This window comes from Schistocerca serialis, chromosome 6 (genome assembly GCF_023864345.2).
Source record: "Schistocerca serialis cubense isolate TAMUIC-IGC-003099 chromosome 6, iqSchSeri2.2, whole genome shotgun sequence".
Classification (NCBI taxonomy): domain Eukaryota; kingdom Metazoa; phylum Arthropoda; class Insecta; order Orthoptera; family Acrididae; genus Schistocerca; species Schistocerca serialis.
The window spans coordinates 109,757,491-109,769,937 of NC_064643.1; the positions used below are offsets into that span (position 1 = coordinate 109,757,491).

General features: G+C 45.0%; 1 protein-coding gene across 3 annotated transcripts in view; it reads left to right on the forward strand.

The window, feature by feature from the left end:
* The window catches only part of LOC126483718 (protein MTSS 2), a 346,902-nt gene that overhangs the window by 221,079 nt on the left and 113,376 nt on the right, over nucleotides 1–12,447 (forward strand). For all 3 annotated transcript variants that reach the window (XM_050106815.1, XM_050106817.1, XM_050106816.1), the window contains exon 4: nucleotides 366–450. In XM_050106815.1, the coding sequence (XP_049962772.1) occupies nucleotides 366–450 (85 nt within the window). The remainder of the gene's footprint in view (nucleotides 1–365; nucleotides 451–12,447) is intronic.

Genomic DNA, 12,447 nt, shown 5'->3' on the forward strand with positions numbered 1-12,447 from the left:
TGTTACATTAATAACCGCACTCTTCGTGCACGAGGTCTCAGTTCAGATCCGGCTGTAGTGTGTTGTTCGTGATAAACGTGCTTTCGGTGCTAAGTGTTCTATTTCATTGCTGGCCATGATCTTGGACTTTGGACATGGAGTGTGGTTACGACGCGACAATGAGTTTTAAGTAGCGAATCATTTATGAAATCACCGCAGTCAATGCAGAACCGTTGAGTTTGACAGAACTGGAGCATTTCGTGAATCATACGAGCCGAAATTTGCATTTTACTTGTGCACTAAAATACATTGAAGTTGGAAATTATCTTTCGAGGCTTAACATATTTTGAACATTACGTTTAATAGTGTCTATTATTTTGTTGCAGGTGCTACCAAGGAGATCGGCACCGCATTGACACGAATCTGCCTCCGACACAAAGCAGTGGAGGCCCGTATGAAGACATTCACAAGGTATGTGTATCACATTCCTGTTTAATTGGGTTTGTTAGCTGTATTAACTGTGATTTGAATTCGAAGTTACCAGTGCGAAATGTGTTGACAGCATTTTGTTTGTACGTGCTGGGTCTAGACGTAATATAACTTTATTGATACTTCCTGGCAGATTAAAACTGTGTGCCCGACCGAGACTCGAACTCGGAGAGCTTCTGTAAAGTTTGGAAGGTAGGAGACGAGATACTGGCAGAAGTAAAGTTGTGAGTACCGGGCGTGAGTCGTGCTTCGGTAGCTCAGATGGTAGAGCACTTGGCCGCGAAAGGCAAAGGTCCTGAGTTCGAGTCTCGGTCGGGCGCACAGTTTTAATCTGCCAGGAAGTTTCATATCAGTTCACACTCCGCTGCAGAGTGAAAATCTCATTCTGGAACTTTATTGATGTATGGACGTGTCTATTTTTTCCATGTAACCTTCCCTGTGAGCAGTTTTTTGCGGGGTGTAATTTATAATGCCTCACTATTGCTCTAATTACAGTTTATCGATGTCATAGAATGGGCTTGTATAAGCTGCTTTGGTGTCGATTGCTTCAACTATTATGATATTTTTAGACAAATAGTGTTTCGCAGATGACATCCACAGGAACTAGGTTGAATATTTAGTCTTTATTCTTGATTAACAGTTTACCTGCGGACGATAATCTCTACTCATTTTTGGGATACGTGTTAACGACAAGCATTTCAATGACCTTCTTTTAACTCGGGTCTGGAGTTGCCCCGAATATCTTAAATGACTACATGCCACCCGAAACAGTTAATTGTTAGATTGCTGATGACGAAGCAGCCATTGAGTGGTACTTCAAAACCGCCTAGGGCCGTAATTATGCAATAGAGCGCAAGTTAACAAAAATAAAGTTAAAAAATTCTATGTTGCAGTTCATGATTTTGGCCACTGAGCGCAGCGCTTAGCATATTGGGCTAGCATACGGGAAGAACGGGGTTGAAATTCCCGGCTTGCAATCCACATTTGGGTTTCCTGTGGTTTCCGGGTTATTTGTTTCTGTAATAGAACGCAGACTGATTTCTACTCAGTTTTTAGTCTCCTCCTTGTCAGAGTGTCTTTAAACTACACTACTGGCCATTAAAATTGCTACACCAAGAAGAAATGCAGATGATAAACGGGTATTCATTGGACAAATATATTATACTAGAACTGACATGTGATTATTTTCACGCAATTTGGGTGCATAGATCCTGAGAAATCAGTACTCAGAACAACCACCTCTGGCAATAATAACGGCCTTGATACACCTGGGCATTGAGTCAAACAGAGCTTGGCTGGCGTGTACAGGTACAGCTGTCCATGCTGCTTCAACACGATACCACAGTTCACCAAGAGTAGTGACTGGCGTATTGTGACGAGCCAGTTGCTCGGCCACCATTGACCAGACGTTTTCCGTTGGTGAGAGATCTGGAGACTGTGCTGGCCAGGGTAGCAGTCGAACATTTTCTGTATCCAGAAATGCCCGTACAGGACATAAAACATGCGGTCGTGCATTATCCTACTGTAATGTAGGCTTTCGCAGGGATCGAATGAAGGATAGAGCCACGGGTCGTAACACATCTGAAATGTAACGTGCACTGTTCAAAGTGCCATCAATGTGCACAAGACGTGACGGAGATTTGTAACCAATGGCACCCCATACCATCACGCTGGGTGATAAGCCAGTACGGCGGTGATGTATACGCGCTTCCAATGTGCGTTCACCGCGATGTTGCCAAACACGGGTGCGACCATCATGATGCTGTAAACAGAACCTGGATTCATCCGAAAAAATGACGTTTTGCCATTCGTGCACCCAGGTTCGTTGTTGAGTACACCATCCCAGGCGCTCCTGTCTGTGATGCAGCGTCAAGGGTAACCGCAGCCATGGTCTCCGAGCTGATAGTCCATGCTGCTGCAAGCGTCGTCGAACTGTTCGTGCAGATGGTTGTTGTCTTGCAAACGTCCCCAGCTGTTGACTTAGGGATCGAGACGTGGCTGCACGATCCGTTACAGCCATGCGGATAAGACGCCTGTCATCTCGCTGCTAGTGATACGAGGCCGTTGGGATCCAGCACGGTGTTCCGTATTACCCTCCTGAACCCACCGATTCCATATTCTGCTAATAGGCAATGGATCTCGACCAACGCGAGAGGCAATGTCGCGATACGATAAACCGCAATCGCGATAGGCTACAATCCGACCTTTATCAAAGTCGGAAACGTGATGGTACGCATTTCTCCTCCTTGCATGAGGCATCACAACAACGTTTCACTAGGCAACGCCGGTCAACTGCTGTTTGTGCATGAGAAATCGGTTGGAAACTTTCCTCATGTCAGCGCGTTGGAGGTGTCTCCATCGGCCCCAACCTTGTGTGAATGCTCTGAAAACTAATCATTTGCATATCACAGCATCTTCTTCGTGACGGTTAAATTTTGCGTCTGTAGCACGTCATCTTCGTGCAGTAGCAATTTTAATGGCCAGTAGTGTATGTTATGTGGAGGCAATTCATTCTACATAAGTTGCATGCATACTTACTGTTACGCTGGTTGTGCGCCGTCTAGTTCAGGTGCCAAAAGCTTTGTTAACGTTATGGCAAATATATAAATAAATTTTCGCAATTGAACAGACAATAGCAATTCTTGATAACTTAGAGGACGCGCTGGCAGATTTCCGTAGCTGAAAATAATCTAATGAATAGTGTGTGTGTGTGTGTGTGTGTGTGTGTGTGTGTGTGTGTGTGTGTGTGTTCGTATTTGTGCACAGATGGTGCTGCACAGCTCCAGTTTTCTTTTTTTCGCCAATAACCAGTTTTATGAATTCACTGTTTATTGACTGAAATAGTCTTCAATAAACAGTCTTCAGTAAACACTGAATTCATGAAACGGCTTACTGGTGTTCCAAACGTGAATTTCTTCTATTAGACACCGTGTTGAATGTACACTTTAGTCTTCCGAGTGACATGTCGCCCTGATAACGTCGCACTTCAAAAATTTTTGTCCTGTCATTTGATAGAAGCCGTAAAAGCTTACTAGGGTTGGTAGTCACTTTGGGTTTTCTGCTGATGCAGTACTAATGGAGACTTGAAATCTTTCTTGTTTGCTCATATTGCATGTCTGCGGAGATGTTTCTGGTGGAACATATCTAGGCGTCTAGAAATATTTTGTGATTTTAGTGATATCTCTGCGTTAGGACGCCATTTTTCTCGCTAAGGAGCGCGTCTGTCTTCGCTTCTTCCCTCGTCGAGCTTATACGGAACCCGGCGATATGAGAGGCTCTTAAATGGGTTGTTTCGCGCCGCAATCTACATGCTACGCGTAATATACGAGGCGCGCTTTCGGCGTCGTATCGCCCACCGTTATGGGGCGAAGTTAGCGAGCATGTAGGGGCGTGGGCCGCCGTGAAGCGCCGCCTTTATAACCTAATGAAACGGCCTCCGTGTGCCGTATGCAGGGCACGCGTGCCGGCGGCGACGGCTGCTGGTGCTGCTTCTCTCAGCGCACGTGCTCCGCCTCGCCTGCGACATCCACCGGTCACGGAATGTTAATCGACAAGAGTGCGCATCGCCTGAAATATCCCTGCCGTCAGTCTTCGCCAGTTTCCCTTACGCACGTCGGATACGCGTATTGTGTGGTCGGACGCGAATCACTAGACTCAAAGGTCGAGGAAAGGTTCCAACTTCCCCTCTTTAAGATTCCGCAACTTCCCTCTCAGGTAGGATACAAGCACATATCCCGCAAGGTGACGTATCCATACGACGCACGGCGAAGGGTATCTTGTAGCACTCCTACTCATTTCCTTTGCTATTCCACTACCAAATGGAGGGGGGAGGGGGCGGGCGGTAGCGGCAGACACCCTGATTTCCCTAGTCTCCGTAGTCATTACACCAGTTGCATGTTCGTGACGGTAGCATCTTTATGCAGTCTGTCGCAAATGCCGATTCTGTAAACTATCTCATTGTGTTTTGCGAGAACGTCTTCCCTCCGGGAATTCCTTCGTGAAACGGTTTCTTTGATCGCCTGGTCTTCGGTCTTTTCCTCTGCCGAACACACTTTGCTCACTGTATCAGCACATTTAGCTGCTCAAACCCTGGTTCACAGGCACCACTACCTAAGCGACACCGCTAACTAAGCGCTTGCCGATGTGTTAAAGCGCTTGCCGATGTTAAAGAACCTTCAACATCGCAGCGCGTCAGCAATCGTTGGTTAATATATTAAAAAACTAAAAAGCCGCCTCGATTGCGAAAAAAGCCCCTAGTGTTAACCCAGGTTTCGGCGTAGATAACTACACCTTCTTCAGAACAACAATAAAACCCAGAAGTGCCTAAGAAGACCTTTATAAATGTATAGCTATGGTGTTCTTTCAATCATTGACAAACAAAAAGAAAAGGAAAACACAAACAGTACATATGTACAAAGTCAAAACCACTACTTAATAGTGTACGCTCCAACTCGCACCGGCCTATGTTCGATGGGCCATGACCCGCCATAAACTGCAGCTGCAAATGGTCACTCACTTAAAAGTCCGACCCGCTACCTATGCACATGCGCAAGACGTGGGAAGTTACTTGAATGCGCATGCGCATACGATTACGAGAAAGTTTATACATGGGTCGGGGCTAAATAGCCCATACATTCCCAACCGTGGATCAACGTATATAAAAAAATGGAATGGATAGAATAAGTGACGAGCTAAATATGAGATGAAACCTTGCCGATGTGTTCGTTCTCTACATCTTCACAACAAAATCGTTTTCTAAGCTGAATAACCGTTAGCTGTAGTTTATGGCTCTTTTGTTTTGTTACGTAGTATAGCAATTTATTCTGTTAACTCTCTAAACAGACAGGAAATTAGCAATGTATATCTCAAGTCCTAAACCACGCGAAAGAGACGCGAACTGTGGTGGACAAGAGACATGTAATTTTGCGTGAAGAGTGTCTTTCAGCGCTTTCTACCCCGTAACTGAAGATTGAAGACTTCGATGTAAAGGACGCAGCACAGGACTTTTTATTAAACCACGTGCTAAGCAGTACGATAAATTTGTAAGACTGCGCCAACAGTGGGAATTAACCTTGGCCAAAGAATGGACATTACAGTGTTTTTACGCGTTCCATTCAAATGTTTGTGCTTTCCACTGGAAATATTGGCGCAAAGCCAGCATGTGCTAATTTCGTGCCTGCGAGTGCGTTGGACAGTTTTTTATCTTACCAAATTAAGGCAGGACAATTATTCTCTTTACTAAAGGACAGAACGCCGAGATGTAGCCGTGTGACTTTGAAAGAGAACTGAGCTGGTGTTCTGCCTTTACATCAACCAGCTCACCCTCCCCATAATTTCAGGGTAATAAGCGCTCTTACTAAATAACGCACTTATTCAGTATGGATTTACTATTTTGTGCTGACACCTAACTGCTTTAACCCCAAATCTCCTCTCATATAATTACTATGAACGCTTTTGTAGAATGCATGTCGGAGGATAGGTCATGCTAATCATGTAGGCTGCTGTACGGGTTCAAATCAATGACTTTTTCCTTATGAGCCTCCCTTGTGATACACAGGATACGTGGCGAACAGTTGTACGTTCTGTATCGAATATTAGTTCCTTAAACTTGCCCGTCAGAAGTGCGCAATAAAAGAAAAAGATGGTGATTATGTCTTTCGAAAAAAAAAAAGCCGCACGTTCCAAAAGCACCTTCACCCAACTGGCACGTTAATATTCTAGGAGTACATCACGTTTTCCTCCTAATTCGTTGTGGTGCGGAGCTCCTCAGAATTGCCGAAAAGCATCCAAATCATCCATCTGGCAGCCCTAGAACATGCCACACGTGCGGCTCATTTCCAACTATTATAGTCCAGTCGCAATTAACTAATGTTTTTCTCAAAAGTTACCAGACGTCTAGATAAGTTCTGTGACAGTCACTAGATTTCGTGGATACTTTTTATAAAAGCGTTCTTGTACTTCCTACAGCAACTTGAGACTTGAGCAATGCATCATCACGTAACCACGCCCCCACCCCCTCCATTTCTGCTCAAGCTGATGCACTGTCTTTATTCTCTATTAGTCCAAAATTTCGACGAACATGTATATTTTTAATATATACATTTGTTATTAGCTCACACTGTGCTACAGTTAGACCCATTGGGTACCTGTGAATATGCGTTGCTATTTTGACTGCGACTAGGATATGTTACTTACCGTGTGTGAAAGCGGCAGACCAATGTTTTTCAGGAGTGCGTCTTAGGTTCGGACGGTAAACCAGAATAAGAACAGGTAAGTTATTTTCTTGTAATTTTTTCTTTAAGTTATTCCAACCAAGAGCCACTTACGCTATTTCAGTGGTCCAACGACTAGCGTCGCTGGCTACTAACGCGAAGGTCCCGGGTTCGATTTTCGATGAACATCTCAGATTTTTCTATGGTGGAAAGGTCTCCAGCAGGGTACACTCAGCCTCGCCAGTCCTATGAGACGCTGCTTCAATGAAATTGAAAGTAAACAGCTGATATGGCTTGCACCAAGGTAGTGGAGACAAGTCATTTTTACTATAAATCTAACGGCGTGCTTTGGGTTTTGAAATAGTTTATTTGGCCAGCCGGAGTGGCCGAGCGGTTCTAGGCGCTACAGTCAGGGACCACGCGACCGCTACGGTCGCAGGTTCGAATCCTGCCCCGGGCATGGATGTGTGTTTTGTCCTTAGGTTGGTTAGTTTTAAGTAGTTGTCCCATAGTGCTCAGAGCCATTTGAACCATTTTTTTTAGTTTATTTGATGTGAAGGTTGGCCACCTCATACTAGCGATGAAAAGCAAATTATTGTTGAATGTTAGGAGTTTCCTACGTAGTTGTTTGGATCTGACTCTTCTCTCGCAAATATTGCCAAGTGTAGCTTAAACATTATTCCGGAAATCGTTAATTTCGTTCTCCAGTCACTGCTCTCGGTCTTTATTGACAGTGTTCAACGCCTCGACTGGCAGTGTTCAACGCCTTGACTGGCAGTGTTCAACGCCTTGACTGGCAGTGTTCAACGCCTTGACTGGCAGTGTTCAACGCCTTGACTGGCAGTGTTCAACGCCTTGACTGGCAGTGTTCAACGCCTTGACTGGCAGTGTTCAACGCCTTGACTGGCAGTGTTCAACGCCTTGACTGGCAGTGTTCAACGCCTTGACTGGCAGTGTTCAACGCCTTGACTGGCAGTGTTCAACGCCTTGACTGGCAGTGTTCAACGCCTTGACTGGCAGTGTTCAACGCCTTGACTGGCAGTGTTCAACGCCTTGACTGGCAGTGTTCAACGCCTTGACTGGCAGTGTTCAACGCCTTGACTGGCAGTGTTCAACGCCTTGACTGGCAGTGTTCAACGCCTTGACTGGCACTTTCAGCTACTGTGTTGTCACTAGATGAAAATACTGCCTGCAAGTAGTAATAGGGAGTTGTCACCCGTTGGTTGGTTAATTTGGGGGGGAACAATCAAATAGTGAGGTCATAACGTCCCATCGGATTAGGGAACGATGGGGAAGGAACCACCCTGTAATTTGCCTGGAGCAGCCATCACCTGGATGGTAGGGAGAACAGATGTGCTGTTGTAGTGGTAGTAGGAGGAGGAGGAGCATTGATGTAATATGCCCTTTGGAGCATCTATTACAACACAATAGCATTCCAGCTGTGTAAGAACTGTTTACCGATATAACAGCTGCGCCAGGTGTTTAACACGAGTTTATTGCCGACGAACAAAGCGGCTAGGCGCGGCACGTTCTTAAAACACAAGATGCTGCAACGCCAGGCAAGCGGTAATCAATAGAGCGAGCGAACTTTTAATGAGTGAAGGCGAGTAGGTTGCAAACGGCTGCCCTTGTGGCGACAGAATAACGAGGTGTCCGAGCTGATAACAGGAGTTAAGTGGCGCTAATTTTACGAGTGCTGCTGCAGTGCGAGCCTCGGGGCGGCGGCAGCACGCGCTTCGCTGCTGGACCCCAGAAGGTCACGGCGCTAATCCCTGAGGTCCTGGGGGGCACAAAATGTAAACGCACACCACTGACGGGTGGCTGCACTCGAGATTAAACAGAATACAGCAATGGGGGATTACAGCGTTCGACTGGAAAATGCGGAAAAAATGTATTCATATTCTCTCTCTCTCTCTCTCTCTCTCTCTCTCTCTCTCTCTCTCTCTCTCTCTCGACATTCCCCAGATCTATATCTCCATTATCTCCTAATAAATTTTTGTTCATTTTTTTATTTACTGCGCTATTCCAGCTGCAGTCTTCCTCTTCCTTGTGCCTCGACCTTCAGTTCAGCACAGTATACGCGCATTCGTTACCTACACTGTTCCTCATTTAAGTCCACGTTTTGCAAATTTTAGTTTTGTCTTTTCTGGCAAAACCAAGGTGTTTTTGGTGTTTGAGCATATATGGATGTCCTTCAGTGTTGCTCCATTTCTTACAGGTCTTTTCCTATCTTGGTGAACCCCGCTTCCTTGGTTTCCTTATTAAGTAGCCGAAGATACGACTGCTTAACCTTTTAGGACTCACATGGGCAGTGTGACCATTGAAAACAACCTTCCTACAAAAGGTGGCAGATTTCTTCTATATATGTAGAAATTCCCTAATACACCATTTTCTTTAATTGATCTTAATTTTTTCCTCGAGGTCTGTCTTGCAAGAGTTTCTAATTTCTCGGCCAAATCTCTCTTATTCATATAAAACCATTCTCCAGAATATCTGGCCTCTGGTTGTATTAACGTAGATTGTAGCCTTACACTGACATTGATTTCTTCTTTTGGAAACTTTCGGTTAGTTGACATGCTGTTTCCGTTTTTCTGATGCGTGATGCAGAGACTTCTTTCTTAGATGTGTTTGTTCATTATCATTATCCTAGGTATTTGAACTCCTCCGACTATTTGATTTCTCCTTCTTCTCCTTCTACTTCTTCTGGTTGCTTCTTTGAACTTGATTGTGTTTTCAGTTTTATCGAATATCTGACGTTGTGGCTTAGCTGATGGTGTCTTCAGTTCATTGGTTTGTTCAGCAGCTGTTTCTAGCGAATCGAGCAAGGAAAAAAAAAAGAAAAAAAGGCAAGGTCATCTGCAAAGGCCAGGCAGTCAACCATCACATTCATGTAGAAGCAATTTTTCACCACCACCACCACCACCACCACCTTTTACAATTCGTGAGCTGCTTACTCCCGGCAAACGGGAGCCACCACTAATCTGCCACTACATTTTATGCTTCTTGCAACCATCTTGGGAAACTGATTACTACATCCTTTCGAAAGAGACACTTCTTTGTAAAAATGGGCACGAATCTTGCACGCTAAATGGCGCTAAAACTGCGCCAGTAGTCAAACCTGGCGTTTCAATCTCACGAGCCTGTCCTGGCCTCGGATAGTTCAACTCTCCGCTTATAGATTTCCTTTTGTGTCTGCAGCACACAGCCAAGTCACAAACAGTTGTCGCTTGGTGGAGCAAGGTTTAGGAGCCGGTCGCCTGCACTCTCCACAGCCGTTATAGAATTTAATTTCCGTATAGGTTCGGCTACAAGCGACCGCTCTCTCGAGAACACTGACTTTTACTCGTTTTATGAACTGGATAGTATTCATGTTACGTTATCTGAGTCTGCATTTCTAAAGGTGTCCCATTGTGCTTGCTTAGACATTCAATCTACGTTAAAGTAAGTACTATGTTTATCTTGTAGGTTACAAACCTTATTCGTCTTTTTTAACTGAATATTTACTATTGTTTCATGGTGAAAACAAAATTCAATTGGGAAAGACAAGTAATAGTTATACTTATCCACAAAATAAACAATGGAATAGAAACTAAAGAAGGTGGCTACCAATATTAATTTTAAAATAGACAATTAATTACGAGGGCAGTTCAATAAGAAATGCGACACATTTTTTTTCTGAAACAGGGGTTGTTTTATTCAGCATTGAAATACACCAGGTTATTCCCCAATCTTTTAGCTACACAACACAATTTTTCAACGTAATCTCCATTCAATGCTACGGCCTTACGCCACCTTGAAATGAGGGCCTGTATGCCTGCACGGTACCATTCCACTGGTCGATGTCGGAGCCAACGTCGTACTGCATCAATAACTTCATCATCCGCGTAGTGCCTCCCACGGATTGCGTCCTTCATTGGGCCAAACATATAGAAATCCGACAGTGCGAGATCGGGGCTGTAGGGTGCATGAGGAAGAACAGTCCACTGAAGTTTTGTGAGCTCCTCTCGGGTGCGAAGACTTGTGTGAGGTCTTGCGTTGTCATGAAGGAGAAGTTCGTTCAGATTTTTGTGCCTACGAACACGCTGAAGTCGTTTCTTCAATTTCTGAAGAGTAGCACAATACACTTCAGAGTTGATCGTTTGACCATGGGGAAGGACATCAAACAGAATAACCCCTTCAGCGTCCCAGAAGACTGTAACCATGACTTTACCGGCTGAGGGTATGGCTTTCGACTTTTTCTTGGTAGGGGAGTGGGTGTGGCGCCACTCCATTGATTGCCGTTTTGTTTCAGGTTCGAAGTGATGAACCCATGTTTCATCGCCTGTAACAATCTTTGACAAGAAATTATCACCCTCAGCCACATGACGAGCAAGCAGTTCCGCACAGATGGTTCTCCTTTGCTCTTTATGGTGTTCGGTTAGACAACGAGGGACCCAGCGGGAACAAACCTTTGAATATCCCAACTGGTGAACAATTGTGACAGCACTACCAACAGAGATGTCAAGTTGAGCACTGAGTTGTTTGATGGTGATCCGTCGATCATCTCGAACGAGTGTGTTCGCACACTCCGCCATTGCAGGAGTCACAGCTGTGCACGGCCGGTCCGCACGCGGGAGATCAGTCAGTCTTGCTTGACCTTGCGGCGATGATGTCACACGCTTTGCCCAACGACTCACCGTGCTTTTGTCCACTGCCAGATCACCGTAGACATTCTGCAAGCGCCTATGAATATCTGAGATGCCCTGATTTTCCGCCAAAAGAAACTCGATCACTGCCCGTTGTTTGCAACGCACATCCGTTACAGACGCCATTTTAACAGCTCCGTACAGCGCTGCCACCTGTCGGAAGTCAATGAAACTATACGAGACGAAGCGGGAATGTTTGAAAATATTCCACAAGAAATTTCCGGTTTTTTCAACCAAAATTGGCTGAGAATAAAAATGTGTTGCATTACTTATTGAACTGCCCTCGTACACTTCCTGGCAGATTAAAACTGTGCCGGACCGGTAATCCAACCCAGAACCTTTACATCTGGGGGAGTAAAGCTTTTACCGACTCGAGACCTGTCCTCAAAAATTTCACACCTATCAGCACCTCTTTCCCAAGGTCCCGAATTAGAGTTCCAGCGCGTTAACCATTCCTCTGCTGAGTGAAGGATTCATTTTGGAGGTAATCATCAACGATCCGATAGGTTTGTCGCGATTACTTTGCGTTCGCCCCCAGTGTATTCTTACTTGCCGTGCGGCTGGTACAACTGCGAAACCATGAGCGCTCACAGATTTTCGCTACACGCATTATAATTTCACTGACCAACACTGAAATAATTTATCGGAAAGAATGACAGGTGTAGCCGCGAAACGGTATTAACTTTCCAGAGACCTTAGGCGAAATCTGGGAGAACCAAGTAAGTGTACAGTGAATTCTGAAGGCCGTAAACGGAAAGTACACAGTTTTAATTAATCGGAAATCAGTTGATACGAGTCCAATGTATACTTTTATTCTTGCCACTGTTCACGCGCTAGTTGATTATGCCCTAACAGTTCAGTATTTATTTGTACGATGAATTATAGGACAAGTGAACTGTTCTCAGAGTTTATGGAAAATACACAAACCGGACACTGAATTGCAAGAGGCAGACTACTAGCAAGTGGCTCTGCGCCAGACTGAAGCAGGACAATGGCAAATAGCGTAGGATAAACAGAAATAATATTTAGAACTGGCGACCGCCCAAGATTTGATAGGAATCGTCCCAGGGCCGGCCAATGCT